At 49.0% G+C, this 25,502-nt stretch overlaps 1 protein-coding gene across 1 annotated transcript in view; it reads left to right on the top strand.

The window, feature by feature from the left end:
- BAIAP2L1 (BAR/IMD domain containing adaptor protein 2 like 1) overlaps positions 1-23,550 on the top strand; it is an 85,871-nt gene extending 62,321 nt beyond the window's left edge. Inside the window, exons 8-14 of the mRNA XM_065893018.1 lie at positions 1,323-1,490; positions 3,914-4,061; positions 5,787-5,994; positions 6,632-6,706; positions 8,380-8,560; positions 22,839-22,876; positions 23,475-23,550. Coding sequence (XP_065749090.1) covers positions 1,323-1,490; positions 3,914-4,061; positions 5,787-5,994; positions 6,632-6,706; positions 8,380-8,560; positions 22,839-22,876; positions 23,475-23,550 — 894 coding nt within the window. The remainder of the gene's footprint in view (positions 1-1,322; positions 1,491-3,913; positions 4,062-5,786; positions 5,995-6,631; positions 6,707-8,379; positions 8,561-22,838; positions 22,877-23,474) is intronic.
- The last annotated feature ends 1,952 nt before the right edge of the window (positions 23,551-25,502 follow it).

The raw sequence follows: 25,502 nt of genomic DNA, 5'->3' as shown, positions 1-25,502 counted from the left end.
TTTCCAGAGAGCTCTAGTTGTTGACAGTCTTTCTTACACTTAACCTTGAGTCCCTATTACGTTTTTTAGTGTGACGCAAGCCAGATCTCCTCCTTTCCCTAGCAGAAGTCTCTTCAAGTCTCTGAAACCGCTTTTGTGCTTTCCCTGATACCAGTCCTGGATGAAGCAGGCTTAGTAGTTGGTCCGCGGTGTGTCTGCGTCACAGGCAGGGGACAGGGTGGTGTGAGGGGCGGGGCTTAGGATTTACACCAACTCCCCCAGCCCACTTCTGATGGACACAGAGCCTAGATGAAAAACAGTGTGGTTGTTATGAAAATAGTTTCAAAAAAGATCCCCTACTTCCCTTTTCCAACTAGATTGCCGCCCTGGAAAAAGGGGTTCTCGGAAAGGCTCCGGGGAGTCTGGGAGTCCAGTTGGAGGAAGAGCCAGGCTGTGGGAACCAGGACAGATGCCTCTGCCTCTGGGGCTAAGGGGTCTCGTCGCTGTCCTTCTGCATCTCTCTGTTCTGCAATCCAGCTTTTCTGCAAAGCCCATGGTCTGCCTGCCCCAGAGCCCCAGCCGGCCTGTGGGCAGGGCTTCCCCTCAACACTGCCCCCGACTCTGAAGACCCACCACGCTCTGCTTCTAGTCTCTATGTCCCCGTAGAGGAACTTCTCAGGGCAGGTCTGATTCACTCCTCTAACACGCCAGTCCGGTTTCCCTGAGGTCCCAGTAGTTGAAACCTCAGGGTCCTGGATCTACCACGGAAGGCTGTGTTAACCAGTTACTTAGCCTCTCAAAGTTCTCAGTTTCCTCATCTGTGAAATGAGGATGAGAATGGTACCTACTTTAGGATTGTGGGGCAGATGCAGTGAATTAACAAGGATGAAGTACTTAGGACAGTGTTTAGGGCACACGAACGTACACACACAAACAGAGTCCACTCTTGGTCCTGTCACTCAGTCAGAGGTGCTTCTTGTGGGAGGAAGACAGCGGGGATTGGCAGTTCTGGGACCACGGGGAAACATGGGGGTTAAGACGGATTGATCCGCCTTTCCTTTTAGTTTTTGAACTTCTTCTGAATCATGTACAATCCTTGTATTAGTCTTGAACTCTGTATTCACCCTGAGGGAGGTGGTAAATTCCTTTAGAACAGGAGCCTACATCCTCAGCAAATAAGACACAGCAGATCCCCATAGGTGCTTAAGCTCCTCACTGAATTGAACTCATAGCTCCCATACTTCCAGTGGTAAGCCAGGAATACATTAGTAGTATTTGTAATTTGTGTCAGTCCTTCCAACAGTACACATTTGTCTTTGGTTTTGTTTCTTTTGAATTTATAGTCTGCAGAATTGATCAATTCCAAACTGCCTAAGTGGCAAGAAACATGTGGTGATGCCACCAAAGTACCAGAGAAAATCATGAATATGATCGAAGAAATTAAGACCCCATTCTCCACCCCAATGTCTGGAACGCCTCTGCCTTCACCCATGATCGAGAGAAGCAGCATGGTAAGAGCTGGTTGTCTCCTCAAGATTTTGGTTGTATGTTTGCTAAATAAGATTTCAGCCATATTTGCACGACAGACCAAGGCCTTCTTTGTTAGTGGAAATCACGGGTTCTCATGTACTACTTCTAGGGCCTGCCTTTCCTTTTATCCCCTTACCTTCAGATTTGAAACTAGATGTGAAAATGTTTCACACTGTGTTAGCACTGTAATCTTTGTTTTGGAGATTTTTTTTTACTGATTTTAATTGTAATGATTCCAACTTTATAAGTTTATTCCCATTGAAGGAAGCGTAAAGTGTCTTAGAACACAGATTAGCAAAACTCTGGTGCCATTTATCACTACATAAGGCACCTGAGGAAAAAAATAATCACCCCAGTATTCCAGGTAACGAATTCAAGCATCGTAGTTCACTGCTCTTTGAATATGGGCTTTATTATTTTTTCACAAACACGTGACGAGATTCAAATCCAGCAGGTAGTTTGAACACATGTGTCAGTCCACCCTCCCTGTCCATATAAAGCCCTCTGAAATGACAGCAAAGATATTAATGACCAGTCATCAACCTGCCTAATAGATCCATAACCGCATGGGAAAATAAAGAGCAGGTGCTGACAATGGACCAGAAACACTGAAGGAGTCTCCAGAGCGAGAAAGGCAAGGTCAGCGTGTGGAGAATGGAAATAGAAGGACAGGTCAGCCCCAGGGAAGATGTGCAGGGCAAGGTTCCTGCAGAGGGTGGAGCTGTCAGTTCAGAGCCAGTGGATCCAAGAAGCGGGGAAGAAGCTGGGGTGTCCTGAGTGTTGTCGGCTGGGGAGCTGGTTCAGACTGTCCAGGCTGCTTGGTCTCTCCGCTTGTCCCACCTGTGCTAAACCACAGGCAGCCCGGGCTTTCATCTGTGAACTGAAACAGCATGTGTGGACCGAAGGGTGGGGCTCACTCCTGGGGGTGTGTCTTACCTCTTCCCCACATCGCATGCGATCAGGAGCACGGGGAAGACACAGACTGTCATGTACAGTAAAAAGAATGGGGACTGCCACCCAGTACAAAGATGGACAGACAACCAGCGGTCACTGAACAGGTGGGGGAAACCAGTGTCATAAAAAGACGCACCAAAGTAAAAACTGGAATGACGAGTAAAGGGGGCAACAGAGCCAACAGGGCAGAGGAGAAAAGAGATGAAAGGCTATTACAACCACAGAGAAGAGTCAGCTGTCTTGGAAATTTAAAAGGATTATTATTTCTAGTTAAAATGGTATGTCTGAGATTCGCTTCAAAATAATCCAGTTGTGGGGGAAGATGGATGGGGCATACGGGAAACGAGAATGTCCGTGGATTGGTAATTGTCGAAGCTAGGTGTTGGGTACATGGAGATTTATTGTGCTGTTTTCTCTACTTTTGTACCTGTTCCAAATTTTTCTAAAAGTTTTTCATTTCCCCCTCGTCCCCTCCAAAAACACCCCAAAACAAGAGCTGGGCTCCTTAGCAGAATGAATCAGCTTGGGAAATTAAGCCAAAGAACTCTCCCAAAATACAGTGCAAAAACAGGATTTAAAAAAAAAAAAAAATCAAAGAGGTTATCAATGTTAGCTGGGTTGAAACGTGGGAGGTACGTCCAGCTGCCGCCTGGGGCCTCACCGCCCGCATGTCTAGTGGGGATCTTCCCACTCAGCGTGTCCAAAACCACATACCTGAGGCTCTCTCACTCTAACCCCGCTTCTCCTCAGTCTTTCCCGTCCAGTAAATGGCGACTCCATCCTTCCAGCAGCGCGGACACCGGACATCGACCCTCTCCCTCTCTTAGGCCACGGCTAGCCCGCGGGTACACACTGTTGTTTCCCACCACTTCTACCCCCACCCTGCTCTAACCGAGGTCCGGCAGAGATGACTGCGGTAGACTGGCCTTTAACACAGCAGGCAGGGTGATCCTGGCTGAATAGAAAAGACCAGAACCTCAACAGACGGCAGAATGCTAGCGATAAAGAGAGGATTCTGAAAACTTTCAGAGAGGGCAAAAATAGATTACTCATAAAGAAAAGAGAATCCCACTGATACTGGAAAACAAGATGTTAGAAAGTAATGGAGTAATGCACTCAAAATTCTGTGGAAAAATAATTTTAAATGTAGATGCCTTTAGCCAAGCAGCACTTAAAAGGGAGCCTAAAAATCCGTAGAGACAGGAAGGAGATGAGTGCTTTTCAAGGGGTGGGGAAGATGGGGAATAACTGCTTTAAAAAAAAAAAAAAAAAGACAAAAATGGAAAAAAGGACATGGTGTTCTTGAAATAATTCAAAAAGGGGCATTGCCCTACAAAAAATTGGGGGAAAAAATGGAATTTAAAGCATGTAATGCAAAACAGTCCTGGGGATCTGTCTAATGCCATTGCTGTGTTACACTAATGTTAAACTAATAAGGAATTTTTCACAGGTTGGGCGAGATTATGACACCCTTTCTAAATATTCACCAAAGATCCCCTCGGCTCCTTCAGCCAGAGCGTTAACCAGCCCTTTGATTGATATGTTTAATAACCCAGCCACAGTTGCACAGAATTCAGAAAGAAAAAATAATTCAACAGGTAAGATACTTAGTTGGATTTCTTTTAAAGTACCTTTAAAATTTTTTAAATATTTAGGATAAGTGTGCCTTGAGATAGAGGTAAATACACATGTATGGTAGCACCCCCTCCACACTGGCTTGGAGGAACTCACACCTTGTGATGGGGTCTAGGTTTATTCTAAAACCATAAGACACGTTGCTTTGACACATGCCAATTCTATATACAGATTGATGTTTACATACAGTGAACATTCCTATTGAAAGGTGTTATATTTTAAAAGAAATGGGATATAACTACAGAGCCTCACGCTGTGTTATGTATTTGTGGCAATTGGACTAAAATTTCATTTTTTTTTCAATGAAACAAACTGTAGAAGTTCACATGACAAAATTAATGGTTATCAGTCTTACCAGTAAGCTTTGTTTAAATTATAATCAGTGTTTTCATTGTCTCTAACAGAGCACTTCATGGTTTCTGGGGGCTTAGGTTCTAACTGCTTACATTTCTTAACCCGGTTGACTCTGTTTCAGTAGACTGGGACCAGTTATTGTTTGCAGGCATTTCAGGTGGCTTTGGTTAGGCTCCACTCTGCCTACACAGAGTCTTTGGCACCCAGGACCTCGAGACTGTCGTGGCGCCAGACCCGTCTCTTTTGGGGTGGACTTGGGCCCCTTGGGTGTGAAGTTGTGGCAGTCACACGGTGTGTTGCTCGCGAGAGCCCACGGGCTGTCCAGCACGTGCAGCTCTTGGGGAAGAGATGGGATTTTCAGAATGTCAGCTGGAAAGATGATACTCTGTAGCCATTTGCCTTTGAAGAACTATAAGTTATATATAATATAAAGTTAAAATATACAGTGCTGTGTGCCGCCCAATCGTTCAAATGATCCTTTGGTTCTTATTGGTAAAAGCTAAATGAAAATCATTGAATTCGATACAGCTGAGGTAGACTATGCGGCATGTTGAAGAGCTAGCAAAGTTTACATTGTACTTATTAAGAATTTGCGAGAATGATGCAGAAAGAGATTTTGCATTATTTTATAGTAAGTAGTGGGCTAGCAAAATTTGAGTGGAAAAAAAATATGGAAAAAAATTTTTCCATTCCAATTGTGCGGTGGTGGCAGTAGTGCTGGTAGATATCAGCCTGCGTTGAGCTGAGACATGACGGAGTGCAGTGTTAGGCCATGGAGCCAGGCCGCCCGCATCTGGTTCCATCTGGTTCCTGCTTCTGCCACGGGCACCTAGGAGGAGGGGTCAATACATGTGACTCACCCTCACTACATCCCTGCCACGTTCGCAGGTGAGCAGCCATGGCAGCAAGAACGTCTACATTTCCAGTTTCTCTCTTTTTTGTGGCACAGGCCTTGTGATTTGTTGTGGGGGAGTGCGGCAAGGAAAGCAGTGGGCCGCTTGGTGGTGGAGAACGTTGCCTCTTTAAGAGCCGTCCTGATTGAATCAGTGCAGATGAAGCTTGGCTACACTACTTTATCCTCTCGGTCTGGAAAAGAGCCTTTAGCCACAGGGATCCTCCTCTGAGAGGCCTCGGGCCATGGCTCTGCTGCTGTCCCTTGCTGTCCGTGTCCATCCAGACATGGGTGGAGGTGTGGAAATATAATCCGATTGGTGTCTCAGTGGAATGAGTGTGCTGGAGAGATGGGGGCGGGTGCTTTCCTGGGCTTGGCTCCTTTGAACTTGCCTGATCATCCTTCCTTGAAAAGCCATCACTGCTCGGTTCATTTTTGACAGGTTCTTCAGATGACCCCAGTTTACAGCGATCGGTTTCTGTTGCCACTGGACTGAACAGGGTAAAAAAGCAGAAAGTGAAAACCATCTTTCCGCACACGGCCGGCGCGAACCAGACCTTACTTAGCTTCGCGCAGGGAGATGTCATCACGCTGCTCATCTCCGAGGAGAAGGACGGCTGGCTGTACGGAGAGCATGAGGACACCAAAGTGTAGGTCTCGGGAGGGGCCTCCGCACGGGGTCCAGCGGTCCCACGCCGAGAGGGCTGCTGTCTCTCCTCGTAGCAGGTCTTCCTTGTGGGCAGATTAGCATTTTCGCCACAGTTAGGTTCATAGTTTAGTGACAGTTACAGTTAACTGCAGTTGTTCTATGCCCAGTCATTCCCAAACTGTTTTCTGTATGTGTGTGCATATATAGATGAATTTGATGCGTAAATAAATAGGAGTCACTTCTGAAAGTAGTTTTAAATGTTTTTTTCACGTGACTTCAGATTTCTCAAGATATACTTTGTTAAGATTTAGCATGTGAATAGTTTAAATGCCAGTGTCATCATTTCAACTGGACGTGCATAAGCTTTACAGGAAGTAGGTTAAGTCAAGTTCCTGTGCAGGTTATTCAGGTATTAAGTAAAACCAATATGGAAACCAAAGGCAAAAAGGGAATCCAAATAAAAGTAATTCTGTATATGAGAGACTGCGATGAGAGTGGCCCGGCCACGGCCCCTGCGCTGTGACCGAGCCGTTCCGGCCCCTGCGCTGTGACCGAGCGTTCCTGGGTGTGTTTATGCTTTGCTTGTCTGCTGGGAGCATCCCAGCAAGGTCTTTTTCTCCCCCACTCTTCACCTGCAGGAGGGGTTGGTTCCCGTCGTCATACACAAAGTTGCTGGAGGAAAACGAGGAGACCGTGAGCGTGCCCGGGCCAAGGTAGGACCTGCCTGTGGCTCAGATGGCCCAGGGGCAGAAAACGCACCTCGACCTCGTGTTCTCAGGCGTGTCGGAATTAATCTGCATGTGTAGCACAGCCCACGGGGAAGCCGCAGATGGTGTGGAGTAGTGGGGGGTTGCGGGGGATTGCTGCTCCATGATTGCTTCGTTCCTGACTTCTGTTGCCCACGCGCTTCACTGACCATCTGCTGGAAAGAGACACGCCCCAGAACCCCCCTTTAGCCTCAGAAGCACTCTCCCCACCTCCCACCGCAGCTGAATCCAAGGCCCTCGTGCTCTGTCTTGGTCTTACTCGGCAGCCTTTAACACTGATGAACACTTTATCTGGAATGTTCTCTTGCCCTTGCACTCTTTATTTTCCCTCCACCTCACCACCCATCCATCTTCAGTACCCTTTCAGATCTCTCCTTTGCCTTGTGCTTAGACATAGGTGTCCTCGGGATCTGCCCTCAGTCCCTTTTTCCTTTTCGGTGCTTCCTGGGCCACCGTGTCTACCCCCTAAGCTTGAATTACATCAACGGGCTTCAGTCAGCACCTCTGTGCCAACACCGCCCCCTCACGCCTGTATCCCATCCAGATAATGATCATTATCACCCATCACTTAGGAACTGTCCAAAGTGCCTTACACTGACCAGGTCATTGAATCATCATACAACCTTGTGAGATAGGTCCCTGCTTGAAAATTGAGAAGATGGGGGCACAGAAAGGTGTAATAACTTGCTCAAGCAGCTGGAAGTGGTGGACCCAAGACTAGACTAACCCAGGCAGGTCTCTCCCAGCCAAGATGTGAATGTTTGTATGTGGTGTGGGTCCTCAGAAACATGTCCAAACTGAACGTGGCATCGTCTTGACCACAAACCACCTTGGCCACAGTGTTTCCCATGTCAGAGCAACCGTCCTGACCCACCCCGCTGTCCCCAGCGGACCGCGGATGCCGCACCTGATGCCCCCCGCAAGTCCTTCCATTACACTTGCTCCGAGCCATCTGTGTGTTTCTGTCCCTTGCAGAATAGCTCAGCTGCCAGTGGCCAAGAAATGAAACTAAATATATGCATATGTGTATGTGTATATATATATATATATATATTTTTTTTTTTTGGCGGTACACGGCCCTCTCACTGCTGTGGCCTCTCCCGTTGCGGAGCACAGGCTCCGGACACGCAGGCTCAGCGGCCATGGCTCACGGGCCCAGCCACTTCGCGGCATGTGGGATCTTCCCGGACCGGGGCATGAACCCATGTCCCCCGCATCGGCAGGCGGACTCCCAGCCACTGCGCCACCAGGGACACCCCTAAATATTTTTAGGATGTTAAAATTCTGAGATTTTTTAGTCCGAAGTGCTCGATGCTTTTGCTTAAGGCATTTTGCTGTATTTTCTTACTGAACTCCTTGAATTAAGAGCCAGCCCAATTGAGCCAGTTTTCCTCTCCTTTTCTTTGTCATGTCTTTTAAAGGATTTCTTTCGAGTGTACATTTATAAGTCAGCAGAAACACTGCAGTGTCATATACAATGTGTGTGTGTGGTAATCTCCTCCTCCCTCACTGTATTAGATTATTAATCCACCGCAGTTCTGGCCATAGGAGATTGGGGATGTTTGGGGTGCAGGGGCCAGGTCTCATCTAACTTGTATCCTCTGGTTCTTGTTCGCTAGCTCGGTATCAGTACGGAGCGTGAGCACGATGAACTTATCTGAGAAAAGCAGCGTCGTCATCCCCCCACCGGATTACTTAGAATGTTCGTCCACAGGGGCGGCTGCAGAAAAGAAAGGAGCGGTTTCCCAAAACGCTTCTACCTTTAAAGCACCAGTGTCCAAACCAGAAACCACGTCTCCTGTGAGTAAGGCCCAGTGTACCGCGGTCCTGAACAGCAGGCTCTGGTGACGCGGGGTGCTTTTCCCTCCACACAGGAAGGTGCTGACCCCCAGGCAGGGTGGAGACTCCCTCCCAGGGCCTGCAGATTCCCCTGCCACACAGCCTTTCAGCTTCCTTACCTTCAGTCCCCCTTCTGTTTTTAGTTTATCTGTAAATGACAGTTTACACACAGTAGGCCCATCGTTTGCCAGACTGTATCAGGTTTTAAGCTCTCCTTGCTTTTGTTCGTGGCTGCAGTCCTTTAGACCTGTAGTGACCTTTTTCTGCATTTTCTTCAGTTTTCATACTGTTTTCTGAAGGAAGACTTAAGGTTGAACATAGTGATCTGATCATGACACCTTCAGAAAGTGTGCTGTGTAAACCCTGTGTGTACGTTATCTGTAATCCTAAACAAGTGGGTAAGAGGCACAGAGGCTGTGAGTCACTTCGTCTGTTCCTCCGACAACTCTGTCTTCTGGGCCAGGCCCCAGTGTGGGCTCTGGAGACGCAAAGATAAACAAGACCAGCCCCGGGCTCTGCTGGAACTTAGGTTCTAGTGATAAGCAGCAGACATGAGAAGTTAACACAAATATCGATGCTAGAAGCTACACGGAGGGGTGAAGCAAGGCGAGGTGATGAGGGGTCGGGTGACCTTGGATGGAGGTCAGGGTTTGGGTGTTCTGGGAAGCCGACTCTGAGAACGAGGGCGGGTGCTGATGAGAGCCGCCCGAGCCCCGTATGGAAGGGAGAAGCTGGGCCGGAGCCTCCACTGCCCCCACCGAGACCTCTGGGCTGGGACAGCCCTTGGAGCTACCTGGATTTGGGGCAGCATCTGGGGGCCGGGGTCTCAGCCAGAGTGATTCCCAAGGAGCGCTGCCAGCCGAGGGCCATCTCCCCACAGCCAGAATCAGTCCCAGTCCTGAAGGGGATCTGGGCAGCACATGACAGAGCCTGCAACGGAGCACTTCTCTGGGGGGTGACATCTGAGACCCAGGGGTCAAGGGGAGGAGCTTCCCAGACAGAAGGAGCAGAAAGTTTAAAAGTCCTGAGGGTGGTGGACTCGGCACCCTCAGGGAGCAGAGGAGGGAGGTGAGGATTCCAGGGTGGTGGAGCCTCCAGAGGGGTTCTCGTCTTTTTTTAAATTTTATTTTCAGTGTAGATTATACAGTAGAGAAGGGGGAAAGGATGGAGGAAAGGGGCTGACTGAGAAGGAAGAAGAGCACACGGGGAGGAGCCGGCTGGCCGGGGTAGGGATGCGGGTCCACTGTGCCGACGGGAAGGCCGAGGGCCAGGGCCCGGGTGCAGCTGGGAGGACAGGCTCGAGGGCTGTGTTGGGGGACGTCTGTCAGTGCCGAAGGACGGATCACCAGCGGACGGGGCGGGCAGGGAGGTGCTGAACAAGTTCAAAAGAAGAGAATTGGTGCCAGAGGTGTTTTGCAGAGTGAGAAAGTGAGCGTGCTCCGGAGAGGAGTGGGATACGAGCCGTCGGTGCAGTAAGCCTGGGCCGATGTTTCTGCTTGTTTTCCGTTACCCTTCGTTATCGTGTGCTCCTTCCTGTGGTGTGTGCAGAAGCCATGCCTCCCATGGGGTGTGTTGTCACCCCTAGTGGGGGCCTCTGTTCGGCTCTGAGCGGGGCGGGGGCGGGGGCGCTTACAGGAGGTGGGAGTGCTCCCAACGACGGGCCCATCGTTGCTACAGTGCGAGCACAGGTGTCGGGGCCCGTGCCGAAGCACGTGTTTCGGTCCAGGAAATGCACTGTTCTGAAATCTCATTCAAAAATGCCTTTGGCTTCTCCTCTTAAATAAGCATACTGCATGATTGTTTGCAAATCACCCCAACTAACTCCAAAAATTATTTTCAGAAGAAAATGGAGCTTTTCCATTTTGTTAGCAGTAGATGTCAAAACTGGACAAACTGCTTGGGAAGGGCACACGTGAAATGCTATTTTATTAAAGGCCCCAGTATATTTTAAAACAGTATTCAAACTCTTTGGAAATGATCTTAAGGCATTTCTGAAAGCATAACAATTCCTTTTGCTAGGGAAAAAAACCTTTCCAATTTGCATGTCACAAAGCTCAGAATCCAGGCACATGAGGCCCATTGTTCAGGTGGGACCTGTCCCTCTGTAGTGCCTTCTCCTGGCTTTGATTTTCAACTTTTTCTTATGGAAAAATTCGAACATAAAAATGGACAGAATAATCTAATGACCTGGTCCCCCAGGTTAGCTTTAACAATTCATTTATAAATCTTGTTTCCTCTCTCCCCCACCCACTCCGAGATCAATTTGAAGCTAACAACCGACATATCATTTCATCTGTAAATATATTAAAGATCCTCTTTTTTCCTCTCACATGACCACAATGCCAATTATCATATCTTTTAAAATTGACAATAATTCCTGAATATCATCACCTGGTCACTTCAAATTTCTGATTGTCGCATTAGAAATTTCTTGACAGCACAGTTGTTCGAATCTGGACCCAGGCTAGCTCCCTACATTGTAATTGGTGGTTCAGTCTCGTGGTGAGTCTTTCCATATCTAGAGGTCTCCCCTGTCTCTTTTTCCTTGTAATCTCTCTGTAGAAAACCCAGGTTACTGGTCCTGGAGGGTGTCCCCAGTCTGGATTTTTGCTGGCTGCATGCACATGGTGTCCTTTACTGAGTTCCCCTTTGTTCTATATTTCCCGCCTTGATCAGAGTCTGTTGTTGTTTTGTTAGTTTGCCTGTTTTGTTTCGTAGAGCATTTCATCAGCGGTGGTGGTGGGTATAGGCGTCTGCTTGTTTCCTTCCGTGATGTCAGCAGCCACTGATAATGACCGCCCGGCTCCGTGGATGTAGGTTGTACAGGCAGGCCTCAGAGATGTCGCAGGTTTGGTTCTAGACCATCTCGATAACGCAAGTCACAGGAACTTTTCAGTTTCCCGGTGCATATAAAAGTTATGTTTACACTATACTGTAGTCTGTTGAGTGTGTAATAGCATAATGTCTCAAAAAGCCTCAATTTAAAAATACTTTATTGATAAAAAATGCTAACCATCATCGGAGCCTTCAGTGAGTTGTAGTAGTGACACCAAAGACCACTGATCACAGATAACTGTGACTATAATAATAACGAAAAGCTTGAAATATTGCAAGAATTACCAAAATGTGATGCAGAGACATGAAGTGAGCAAGTGCCGTTGGAAAAATGATGCCTATAGCCTTGCCACGACCTTCAATTTGTAAGGAAAAAAAGAGAGCAGCATCCGTGGAGCACAATCAAGGGAAACGCAGTAAAAGGAGGCCTGCCCGTGTAGTGCCTTTTAGGGTGAGAGGATCTTGCCCCCAGGCCATAGTAGCACTGGACTTACAAATGAAACACATTTTAGCTAACAGCACCGGTTTTAGAAAATAACATGTTTTAATTTTCAGTATTTTTACCACGTGGATAAAGCTCAATGAAGAAAGCACTGGATGGATAGATTGAAAAATCCTGGTTTTAGGTATCAATATAGTCAGTAATGATATTCATTATTAAGCATTTGGCAGTTTAAATGAGCTCTTTATTTTTAAACCTCTCTGTTGGCTGGATCATAATAGACTGTCAGTATCGGGAGGCTGTCTTGAAAAGCATGGAGACCAGCTAGGCAGCAGCACCGCACGCAGTGCCCACCTTTTTATCCCTTCCCACTTGCTGGGCAGCAGAGCTTCAAGCACACTGCTTTCTCCCGAGGCCCAGGGTGGCCTGGCTGCCCTGGGGCCGCCTCCTCTGTGGCAGGCCCTCGTGGAAGCTGCTGCCCTGCCCCCCGGACCAGGTGCAGGGGTCCTCAGCTCACACCCTGGGGATCCTGGTCTGCGAGGTCCCAGGGCTGCCTCCAAGCAGAGCTCCACACCCGAAGCCCCTCCCCACCGAACCGGTAACTTAAGGTCTCCCGACAAAGCCCAAAAACCCGATGGCTTCACTGGTGAATTCTATCAAACGTCTAAAGAACTAATACCAGTCCTACTCAGACTTTCCTTAAAAGTGGAGAGGAGAGAATTCCTAACTCATACTGTGAGGCCAGCATTGCCCTGACACTCCGGTCAGGCCCCCTATTTCTTTTTTTTTTAACATCTTTATTGGAGTATAATTGCTTTACAATGTTGTGTTAGTTGCTGCTGTATACAAAATGAATCAGCTATACGTACACATATATCCCCATATCCCCTCCCTCCTGCGTCTCCCTCCCGCCCTCCCTATCCCACCCTTCTAGGTGGTCACAAAGCACCTAGCTGATCTCCCTGTGCTATGCGGCTGCTTCCCACTAGCTATCTGTTTTACATTTGGTAGTGTATATATGTCCATGCCACTCTCTCACTTCGTCCCAGCTTACCCTTCCCCCTCCCCGTGTCCTCAAGTGCATTCTCTGCGTCTGAGTCTTTATTCCTGTCCTGCCACTAGGTTCCTCAGAACCTTTTTTTTTTAGATTCCATATATATGTGTTAGCATACGATATTTGTCTTTCTCTTTCTGACTTACTTCACTCTGTATGACAGTCTCTAGGTCCATCCACCTCACTACAAATAACTCAATTTCGTTTCTCTTTATGGCTGAGTAATATTCCATTGTATATATGTGCCACACCTTCTTTAAGCATTCATCTGTCGATGGACACGTAGGTTGCTTCCATGTCCTGGCTATTGTAAACAGTGCTGCAGTGAACATTGTGGTACATGACTCTTTTTGAATTATGGTTTTCTCAGGGTATAGGCCCAGTAGTGGGATTGCTGGGTTGTGTGGTAGTTCTATTTTTAGTTTTTTAAGGAACCTCCATACTGTTCTCCATAGTGGCTGTATCAATTTACATTCCCACCACCAGTGCAAGAGGGTTCCCTTTTCCCCACACCCTCTCCAGCATTTATTGTTTGTAGATTTTTTTTTTTTTTTTTTGCGGTACGCGGGCCTCTCACTGTTGTGGCCTCTCCCGTTGCGGAGCACAGGCTCCGGACGCACAGGCTCAGCGGCCATGGCCCACAGGCCCAGGCGCTCTGCGGCATGTGGGATCTTCCCGGACCGGGGCACGAACCCGTGTCCCCTGCATCAGCAGGCGGACTCTCAACCACTGCGCCATCAGGGGAGCCCTAGAGCTTTTAAATATTCTTATATGAAATAAAAAAATAAAAGGCACCAAAATGAAAGACTGAAAAAGGCCTTCCAGCCTGCAAGACAGAAATAGGGGGCCTATCGTCAAAAAATCTACAAACAGGGCTCCCCTGGTGGCGCAGTGGTTGAGAGTCCGCCTGCCGATGCAGGGGACACGGGTTCGTGCCCCGGTCCGAGAAGATCCCATATGCCGCAGAGCGGCTGGGCCTGTGAGCCATGGCCGCTGAGCCTGTGCGTCTGGAGCCTGTGCTCCGCAACAGGAGAGGCCACAACAGTGAGAGGCCCGCGTACCACAAAAAAAAAAAAAAGCTCTAAATATGTAATGAAAACGCCCTCCTTCTGTGATTCCAATGGCGATTAGTTGGCGTTGATTTTGCAAATGTCAGAATAATGAATGTTGACGAACACTTTTCTTAATAATAAGTGAAACCTTGCAGTAAAAGGGAACAGGTATAGAGTCGATAGTTACAGTGAGGTCACATTTATAACGTTGGCAACAAACATTTCTATGGTATCAGACTACTGTGACCAACGAAACTTTTTTAAACCCAATCACATGGCACGTGAAGGTACACTTTGTAGAGGGGATCTGTGGGTCGCACTGGAACTCGTCCATGGAACATTTATTGACGAGCTTATTACGGTCCAGGCCCTGGGCTAGGCTCTAGGGTAACAAATAGGAATCAACCCCGGAACTGAATCCAGTGAGCGCTGTTTATTGGGGCTGTGGAAAAGGTGCAGGGTGACGGGAGGCGGGGAAGGCCCTGGCTCAGGCGCCTGGGAAGCATCAGAAGTGGCTTCTTGGAGGCAAGCATTTGAGCTGAGTCCTGAAGGAAGAGCTCTGATGAAACCCAAAGCCTTCAGACGGTGTCGTGGGGTCTGCGTGGCTGGGCGCGGTTGGGGCAACGGCGGAGAAGCGGCGGGATGGGCAGGCCAGGGGTGACGCTCCCCGAGCCGGGCCGCCTGGGCTGTACTGCGTCCTTTCCCATCCTTCCGGGCGGCATTCGGTCATCCAGGGAGGGGACGGTAGGAGTCCCGTCCACTGCTGGGGATGGGGCGACAGGATCTGTCAGTACTTAAGGGGAAGAACTGATAGAGCTAGTGACTAACTGCTGGTACCTACACGGGAGAGAGTGCTGTTCTGTCTCAGCTCTGGGAGCAGGTCTGGTTTACTCATGTTTACATATTTTGGAGCCTTTTTTTTGGGGGGATAATTTATATAACGAGCACATACATTAGATCTTTAACATGCCAGCACTAGAAAGAAAAAACATTCTTACACATTTAACTACTAGAAAATATAAATATTTATTTTGGAGGTTCTGAATAATTAAAAATAATCAGCATCCCATAAGTATGATTGTATTAATTAAAGACGAAGTTACTTATAGTTTGTTAAAGTACCTACAATTTGAGAAACCACCCCCTTCCCACTTTTGATTAAAAAACAGATAAAAGTTGCCTTTCATGGAGGTATTTATATATTTTATGATTTGACTACTATATTACAGAATGGCTTTATGGTAAAATTTTTATCTAAAATTCTACTTTGCAAATAATCAAACTGATAAATTATCCCACTCTTGAGACAGAAATAAGGATGAACTCTTAAATTAATATTTATCCATCCCATGCTTTAAGTAAACAGAAGTATGTTTTAATATTTTTTCACCTCAAATGTTGCCATTTGCTGGGTACATTAAACATATGCTGAAATTAGGTTTCCTTTTAAATCCGGTGGGCAGTCGAAGCTACAGGTTTTGGCTAAACAGCAAAGTCCAAGTTTGGTCACGGTCTCCTTGTAAAAATTAAAACATCTAATCATTACATCTCATTTTAAATATTACTTCTAAAAATAACACTCTGTTCATAAAAATAATCCAGAGAATTTTTGTTTGGGTAGAAAATTTGGAAAACATACAACAGTATTAAAAAGAAAATTCTATTTATAGTCTCACTTCTAGGATAACTCCTGTTAACACTTCATTATATTTCCTTTGAGATATAGATAAATATTGATATATTTAGATATACAGATATTTTCCCCTCCCTTCCCAGCACCCAACCTCATGGTGGGATCATAGCATTTTCTCATATCACCTTAGAAGCATTTATGCTTCTAACAAGCCCCAGCACTGCTGCCTGGTCTGTGATGAGCTGCAGGCCTGTGGCAGGAACCCTGTGAGCCCATGAATAGCACCTCTGCGCCCCTCTCATCCTCACGGATCAGCAGCACGTGGGTGTCCCTCCATCAGAACTCCGTTGATGAGACAAGTACCACCGTCACCTGTGTGCTGTTTAAGAAGTACCAATAGGTTACTATGTTCTGATCTGGAGAATAATGGAAAATGCTAATTAATAAAGGCCACAAGAAAATATTAATTGGTTTTTAAAAATCATCAAAGGCCACAAGGTTCGTGCACTTCCTGAACGAGGCGCTGCCATCCGTCATTTCAGAGCCTCTCACCCAGTCACCCTGACTCTTTTGGATGTTCAGTTTTCCATGTCTGTAAACGTGCATCTAACCTTGGGCTGAAGACGGTAATAACCCAGAAGTAAGTACCGGGCGTTCACAGATGCATCATGCGGTATAATGACTGATTCGTATTCCACTTCTGTCGCTTCATCTTTTGAAGTAACATTTCAGTATCCTCTGCAAAGTGCCAAAGAAAAAGCTGCAGCTGTCAGCGGTGTACACCCTCAGATGCCTCCACTGCCTACAACCTGTCCGTTAGACAAGCTACCGCGTTTCGTCGCTACCAAGTCAGAGTGGGAGTCCAAGAGCACAGCAGAGCGGACAGAAGGACCAGCTCTGCCCCAAAGAGAGCCCCTGGGGAGCAGGTGAAAAGGCCTGTTTGTAGTAGGCCACCTGGTCGTCGTGGCCTCTTGCAAAGGCAGCAGACACAGGATCCCATCATCTGTGCGTCGGTAAACGAACCCGGAGAGATTATGGATCAGGCAGAAATGTTCCAGAACTGGGCGGCCCAGCAGAGTGGCCACTGGACACAGGGGCTGCCGAGCACTTGGAAAGCGGAGGGTGCGACTGTGAGGAGCTGAGTTTTGTGTTTTCACCTAGTCACAGAGTGAGCGGCTGCTGTGTCAACCGGCCAGGCACAGGCCACACACGAGAGAACGAGACTCCATTTAGAAACCCGATCCAGAGGGTGATGGTCGAGAAGCAGGTACCACGATGAGGCCCTTCCAGGACCCCCTGAGGGCTGGAGACACAGCCCTGGAATTTCATATCTCAGAGGTTCTTACGCCCAACTGGGCTGGTCATTTATCTTTCCTAAACTGTTTACACCAGCTGATAACACTGGAGAAAAGTATGTTCTGTCTCAGCCAAACTCTGGGGTCCGAGGGAGCTGGTAAAGCAGCCTAACGCTTTTTTTTTCTTTTTTCGTGGTACGCGGGCCTCTCACTGTTGCGGCCTCTCCCGTTGCGGAGCACAGGCTCCGGGTGCGCAGGCTCAGCGGCCATGGCTCACGGGCCCAGCTGCTCCGTGGCACGTGGGATCTTCCCGGACCGGGGCACGAACCCGTGTCCCCTGCATCGGCAGGCAGACTCGCAACCACTGCGCCACCAGGGAAGCCCCCCCACCCAACACTTTTATATGTAGTTTTTACACACACACAACCATCAGAATACTGTCAGTTACACGTAGAGTTTTGTTTAAACACCAGGATACCTAGGGTATACCTGGGAGCCACCCACCAGAAAATGTTCCTGAACCCAGTGAGGTGGACCCAGCTGCCCTGGGATGTCCCATCTCGAGATGAGATGCCATCTTTTCACTACCGAGGGGCTGGGGGTCGGTCACGTGCTCTCTGCCTTAGTGGCAGTAGCTTTTAAGTAATCTGATAACTGGGCTTTAAATAGCTATTGAGAAACCAAGCCCTCAAACCCACACACTTTGATTTCAAAGCGCGTCTGCCAACCTGTAGGAGCTGCGCTGAGTGGGTGCTGCCTCCACCCCCCACCCCCCACCCCTACCCCCCGCCTCACCGAGTGGGCACCTTGGTTTCAGAAAAGAGCTCCATGACCAGAGCAGTTGGCTTTCCCCGTCTGGGCTTCAGTTCCCCATTTAAGAATAAATGGGTTGGGCTTCCCTGATGGCGCAGTGGTTAAGAATCCACTTGCCAATGCTAGGGGACACGGGTTTGAGCCCTGGTCCGGGAAGATGCCGCGGAGCAACTAAGCCCGTGTGCCACAACTACTGAGCCTGCGCTCTAGAGCCCGCGAGCCACAACTACTGAGGCTTGTGCCACAACTACTGAGCCTGCGCTCTAGAGCCCGCGTGCCACAACTGCTGAAGCCCGTGCACCTAGAGCCCGTGCTCCACAACAAGAGAAGCCACTTCAATGAGAAGCCTGCGCACCGCAACGAAGAGTAGCCTCTGTTCTCCACAACTAGAGAAAGCCTGCGCGCAGCAACTAAGACCCAATGCAGCCAAAAATAAAAAAAAAAAAAAGGGTTGAACTGGGTCAGAGGTGGTGAACTGGGAGAGTCCAGCCTGCAGCTGAGGGCTGAGTTAGTTGTTAACACGTAAAGCAGTGTCACTCAGGGCTGCTCACACCGCGGGGCACGCAAAGCTGCTCTCTAGCTGGCGGTGGAGAGGAGGGGACGTTCTGTCCGAGGAAGCAGCCGTGCAGGAGGGCAGGCACCAAGGAAGCCCTACGCCCGTCCCTCAGGGCCTGCTGTCTGCAGGATGGCTCGGTCCTCGGGAGTGGAGGACTCCCTGCGAGGCTTCTCAACAGCCTTGGCCGGGCTGCGGGTCCCATCATCTCTGTGCGTCTGCCTGTGGCTGCGGGTCTGAGCTGACCTGTAGGCTGGGACCCCGTCATCTTCAAGGCACGCGGGCACGCAGGAGACACCCAGGCAGAACTCTGGGGTGGCGGGGAGGGGGCGTGATGCGGACACCGTGACAGCCAGCAAGGGCCACCTCCAGGTGGACTGGGGTTTGGGGTTTTTCGGGAGAAGTCACCAGGCATGTCCCATGCCTGTTCCCGCCTGTGGGCTGTCTCGCCATCCAGTCCCCAGGCCTCCCCGGCCCCGCTTTCCCCTGGCAGCCTGGCCACTCGCGGGGAGGGAAGCATGCTGGCTGCCAAGAGGGGACACAGAACACACGACAGGCCGTGGCCACGGGTGCAGCCCAGCAGAGGGAGCAGCACCTGGGAGTCGTGCTCTGTGAAGCCTGAGGGAAGTGGGGGCGGGACCCGAGAGGTGAGGGAGGCCCGGTGTCTCCCAGGCGGCGGGCGGGGCGGGGCTCTTCCGAGCACATGCTGTGTGGCCCACACTGCGACAGAGGAGGTGCCCCGGGCGCGCCAGGAGCTGTGCCGAGATGGGTCAGAGAACGACCAAGAAGGGCCTCCAGAGCCCTCGGTGCTCCTGGACAGGGCAACGTGTGCCAGGCGACGGAGGAGGGAAAGATGGGGTGTGCGGGGGAGACCCCAAACCCCTCACCGCAGGCTCGGGGAGGCAGTAGAGGGACAGGCGGCTCCCGGCTCAGCCGGCGGGGTCTGAGGCCAGCGGATCCTGAGCTGGGCAAAGGAGGTGCCTTCGCGGAGGAGAAGGGAGCTGGGAGGAGGGCGGCCGTGGCAATAAGCTCGCTGGCAGGTGTGTTAAAGAGGACACCTTTCTGAAAAGGTCCTATTTTTTTTTTTTGTAAATATTGAATACCATATACAGAAAAGTGCAAGGAAAGTCACTTGTCACAAAGTGACTCCATATAACCAACACCCAATCAGGAACTGGAGCATTACCGGACCTCCAGGAGTCCCCCCAACTGTCCCATCTCACAGTCCAGACTGCCCTCCTCTGGACGCTGGGTGCCTGTCTGGTCTGGCCCTGCGTAGACAGAACTGTGTCGTCCTGTGGTTCCAATGGTGTCTCAACAGAGGCTGTCATCCCTCCTGTTACTGATTTACAACGTTGCATTAGTTTCAGGTGTACAGCACAGTGATTCGGTTATACATATGTATGCATTCTTTTTTAAACCTATTCTTTTTCATTACAGTACATTACATGGCACTGAATATAGTTCCCTGTGCTATACAGTAGAATCTCGTTTACCTATTTTATGTATAGTAGTGTGTATCTGTTAATCCCAAACTTCTAATTTATCCCTCCCCGTGTTCCCCTTTGGTAACCATGTTTGTTTTCTGTCTGTGAATCTGTTTCGTAAATAAGTTATTTGTGTCATATTCTGTTTCTTTAAAATATTTATTTTGGCTGCACCAGATCTTAGTTGCAGTATGTGGGATCTTTGTGGCATGTTTAGTTGTGGCACGTGGGATCTTAGTTGCTGCATGCATGTGGGATCTAGTTCCCCAACCAGGGATCGAACCCAGGCCCCCTGCATTGGGAGCGTGGCATCTTACCCACTGGACCACCAGGAAAGTCCCTATGTCATATTTTAGATTCCACATATAAGTGATATCATATTGGTATTTGTCTTTCTCTTTTTGACTTCCTTCACTTAGTACAATAATCCATAGGTCCATCCATGTTGCTGCAAATGACATTATTTCACTCTTATGGCTCAGTAATATTCCATTGTATATATGTACCCCATCTTCTTTATCCATTCATCTGTTGATGGACACTTTAGGTTGTTTCTGTGTATTGGTTATTGTAAATAGTGCTGCTATGAACGATGGGGTGCATTTATCTTTTTGAATTAGAGCTTTGTCCAGATATCTGCCCAGGAGTAGAATTGCTGATTCATATGGCAGTTCTATTTTTAGCTTTTTAAGGAACCTCCATGCTGTTCTCCATAGTGGCTGCACCAATTTACACTCCCACCAACAGTGTAGGAGGGTTCCCTTTTCTCCACACCCTCTCCAGCATTTGTTATTTGTGGACTTTTTAATAACGGCCATTCTAACCAGTGTGAGGGTGGAACCTCACTGTTGTTTTGATTTGCATTTTCCTGATAATTAGCAATGTTGAGCATCTTTTTATGTGCCTGTTGCCCATCTGTATGTCTTCTTCGGAGAAATGTCTAAGCCTTCTGTCCATTTTTGGATTGGAATGTTTCTTTGTTATTGAGCTGTATGAGCTATTCGTATATTTTGGAAACTAAGCCTTTGTCGGTCACACAGTTTGCCAAGATTTTCTCCCAGTCTGTAGGTTGTCTTTTCGTCTTGTTTATGGTTCCCTTTGCTGTGCAAAAGCTTGTAAGTTTGATTAGGTCCCATTTGTTTATATTTGCTTTTATTTCTATTCCCTTGGGAAACTGACCTAAGAGAACATTGCTACGATTTATGTCAGAGAACATTTTGCCTGACATCTCTCCTGTTGTTGGGATAGGGCTGCCCCATGCATCCTAGCGGGGGTCTCAGTGCTAACGTGCGCACATGCTGCTTGTACCAACCAGGAGTGGGCTCGCTGGGGCACGTGCCAGGGCCCGGTAGCTTCGGGCTGCCGTCTTAGGAGTCATTTTGCTCTCTTTCCTCATAGCACAAGTTGTTACTTCTTGCCACTTTACCGCCAGGGCTGGACTTCAGTGCACCTCCTCCAGGGTTTCTGTTTCTCTCACCGTGTCGTGTCAGCCAGATAACACAGCCTGTGAAACTATGGCTAAGCTCGTTTCAGAGTTCAGTCAGGCTCCAAGGTTTCTGCCTTGAGGGCAGTGGGGGCACTCCTCAAGCTGAGGACACACAGGGGAGGGGGACAGTGTCCTGCCCCAAGGACAGGCAGGAAGGTGGTTTCTGTTACATGCCCTGCGGAGGCCCCATCCGGGGAGTCCAGCTTGGCAGGACGTGGGCCTTCCAGGCCGGGAGGACGCAGCCGGCCTCCCCCTGAGCCACAGTCACAGCCTGGACTCAGCCTCCCCAGCCTGGGGGCACCTGCTCTGGGCAGCAGGTTAATGCCAGCACCCTGAGCGTGTGTGGGACTGCACGACAGGCATTCTGGGGTATTTTTTAAATAAATCATAAGTTAGCCCTTACTCATCCTGTAACATGAATGTTACACCAGAAACTGCTCACTCCGAGGCCTGCTGAGCAAGCCCAGCAGCCCTGCGGGGACAGGCCCTTTTAGGATGTGCTAACGAGCAGGGCAGCTGCTTTGTGCTTCAATCCTGAGAGGGAGACATTGAATCCGGACATCGGGCTGGCTGCCCCTGGTGCTGGGGCTCCCCCTCGGGATGACCTTACTCGCCCCAGGTTCAAGGTCAAGGTGTGAGGTCCCCAGAGGCCCGGAGACAGCAGGCACAGGTCTGCGAAGTAGCCCTGGTGCCCCCAGCCCCCTTCTGCCTTGAGTCTGTACATCTAGCACCCAGGAGAGGCCATCCCAAGGGAGCCCTGGCCTGGCTTTTACTCCAGGCGTGGCCTTCAGCCCCAGGCTGGCAACTGGCAACGGGAAGTGAGAGGAGCTCAGAGGCCTGCAAGCCCTGAGACCATGGGGCATCCTGGGAGCTGGCCTGGTGGCCCTGGTCAGATGGCATGACACTGCCCTCTCCTGGGCAGCCATCTGAATAAGCCCGCCAGCTTGGGCCAGTGATTTCTTACAACAGTCAGAGCAGATTTAAAGCAGATTCTTTGTGGAATGAAGGAGAGGACACACAATCACCTGGTCCCCGGCCACACTGGGAGACCCCGAGCCCCTAGGAGCTGGAGGCTGGGGCTCCGAGAGGGCTCTGGCAATTCCTGAAGGCAAAGACAGTGCCTGCACTGTTCTGTCCTCTCTCTCCCGCAATTACGGGAACTTCTACAAGATCAGATCTCTGCTTGGCAGTTGGCACCAGTCTACGGCACCGAAACCCAACAAAGTTTTCTTTTTACTGTTTCTCATGGCATCGTTCAGGATCGGGCTCCCAAAAAGCCAACCATAATCACTACAGTTTTGCACGTGAATTCAGGCCACAGGCAGGGAGCAGCAGACCTTGTGTTTCCCTCTAAGATGTTCCAGCATTTGTAAGGGTCCCTCACTGTGTTTCAGAATGTCTTCCGTTCTTGCCCTTACGCTTCCGAGTGAATTTAGATAAATGAGACAAATGAATTGAGACTCCAGGGCACTTTGAAACATGCATAGCTTTAAGCAGTGCCGTATGCTTTAGATGTCTTTACCTTCAGGTCTTATTAAAAATGTCCCAATTTCATGAGCCTTCCATAAACTTCTTTTTCTTTCCCACAGAATGATGCAAATGGGTTTGCAAAGCCTCTTTTTCTCAGGTATGTTACTTTCCTCCACCAGGGCCCTCCCCCTTACTCAGCCCAGGAGAACTGGGCTTGCAGGATCTCAGTTCCCCGACCAGGGACAGAACCGAGGCCCTCGGCAATGAAAGCATGGAGTGCTAACCACTGGACTGCCAGGAAAGCCCACCGCCCATTACAGAACTGTCCAGAGCTTTAAACATTTCAGACAGAGGGCAGCGTACTCTCTGCAGTCCTGTGTGGGGCGGGAAGGTGGTGGTAGGGGGAGAGCCTTCTAGGACAGCAGCTGATTATTAAGTGCCAAACGCAACACGAGGCCAGGGGAACTCCCTTCTGGATCAGGGCAGATGCTGGGCAGGCCCTCCAGGCCCCGCTCCCAGAGGACCCCCAGGCCTGAGGCCTTTCTCACTGCAGCCAAAATGAAACAATTAGCTTATAATGGGCGCATGGAGAGAACTGTCACAGAACAGAACTTTCATGTTCAGAAAATGTCTGGGATTTATATAATATATAATTTTACAGAACAAGAGCAAGAGTTATTAGCTCTTTTTCCGAACCAAATCCCTGGTCTTGAAGTATTTCTGCCAACAATTTTTTTCTCCCCCCGCCTCCCCAGCAAAGAAAATCCCTTTGCTACTGTGAAACTCCGACCAACGGTGACAAATGATCGCTCAGCACCAGTCATTCGATGAAAAGGTGGCCCCAGATTCCTCTGGTTCCCCGTTCGGTTCTTGCTTGGGAAATGATAGGTATACGTTTGTGAAAAGTGCTGTCCTGTTGTAAAGCTTCACCGGAGGGTGCCTGATTTTACATGTATTCCACTTGAGCAAATCAGTGCATTTTCTAATTTAACATAGCTGGGTTTACAAATTTCTGTCTTTAAGGTAACTACGTCATAGTTTAGATACAATTCAATCATTTAAAGTATTTTCTTCCTGTTCTGTTCAAGAACTGTAAATTTGGTTCCAATCCTATTGTATCATTTTCTTTTAATAGTCTATGTTTTTTTTTTTTAATAGCCAGAATAAGGGATAGTTGACGCTTCTGTGACTGGCTTTCTGCACCTGAATGCAAATAAGATCACAGTTTTATTTTATAAAGCATGTGCTCTTAAATAGCATTACGATGTTTAAAGAAATCACCGTGTAGATTTGCATCCCAGCATGCAAATAACCTTAAGCAATATAAATTATGAGAATATTGTATAAAATTTAATTTTTTAACTTAAAAACTTCTAAATGTTTGCTTAAATCAAATGCAGCCCTACCCAAGATGAAGCATCCCGCAAGTTCTCGTGATTTAGACACAGCGCTAGAGCACTGAGAATTCACCTGTCCCCTATCACAGCCATGATATTAGCACTTGAATACTTTCTAAGAGGTACTGAATTCGGCGTTGTGAGTTACCAACTGGGATACCAATGAAAACATGCCAGGCCATGCCACATGCGGGCCTGGCTCACAGGGTAATAACACATGCATCTGGGGACTCTGCACGTAGAAACCCAGGGTCCTCTCACTAAGCTAGTTGACCAAAGCTGCCTCCATCACTGATTTACTCTGAAACCTATTGGGGTGCAAGTTTCTCCACTTTTCAGTCAGGTGCTGAAACTGCAAACAGCACTGCTGAAGCCAGGAGGACCTCTGGGAGCCAGGGGAGGGTAGTGGGAGGCTGTACCTCGGCTGAGCCCCACGCCGGCGTACCCGGAACCTGGGCTTCTGCAGTGGCACAGCAAGGCAGAGCCAGTGGCAGGGTTTATCTCTGGCTGTCAAGGACTACGCCCAATTTGGAGGAGTGGGGAGTGGTCATGGAAACTCACACGCAGGCCATCCACTGTATGGGGGGCAGGGGAGGGGGTGCTTGTTGCTGACCACAGCTTTTGGCTTTGCCATGACTATTATTTTTCTATAAGCTTGAAATTGGTCAAGGTCAAATGCAGGCAAACCAGTGTAAGCGTGTGACGCTTTGGGTTCTTGGTCCTGTCTTCCTCCTGGCTGGTCAGCTATGACCACTTGGTGGTGGGGGTCTGGGACCCGCAGGCTAAGGGCATCGGTCAAGCAGCACACTTGTCTTTTGAGAGCAGACCCTTCCACCAGCCAAGAAAACACAATCAGATTAGTCACACGGCCCATTGCTCCTCTCACCATTTAAGAGTAGGGTTCACAAAAGCCCTTTATTTTCAACACTGTGGAGGGAGTGAGGTGTAGAGGCTTGTTAATTAAGGGAAAAGGGGCAGGGGGTGTCACACCGTGGCCCCGGCCCCCAGAGCTCTGCTGCTGGGGGTCTTCTGGTTACAGGGATGGCACAGGTCCTGGGATTATCAGATGCCACTTGCAGGCCCACCTGGCTCACCCAGACCCTCTACACCTCCACAGAAGGGACGACAGCCGTCACTTACCTGCGTCACACAGCACGGGAGGCCTTGCCTTAGGTCCTGGGCACTGGGGTGCGTGCTCTGTAAATGTCAAGGTATTAGGTTTCATTATAATAATACAAACTTGAAAACAAGCACAGTTTTTGAGCTGTAAATGCCTACTGAGGAATAACAGAAGGTCGGTGTGAACTGGATAATGTTGAAGCTGAGTTAGGAGAGGTAACGCTCTTCTCTATTTTGTATATGTTTGAAGTTTTCGTAACAAAACTT

Source organism: Phocoena phocoena, chromosome 15 (assembly GCF_963924675.1).
Source record: "Phocoena phocoena chromosome 15, mPhoPho1.1, whole genome shotgun sequence".
Lineage (NCBI taxonomy): Eukaryota > Metazoa > Chordata > Mammalia > Artiodactyla > Phocoenidae > Phocoena > Phocoena phocoena.
This window is presented reverse-complemented; position numbering and strand designations above follow the sequence as displayed.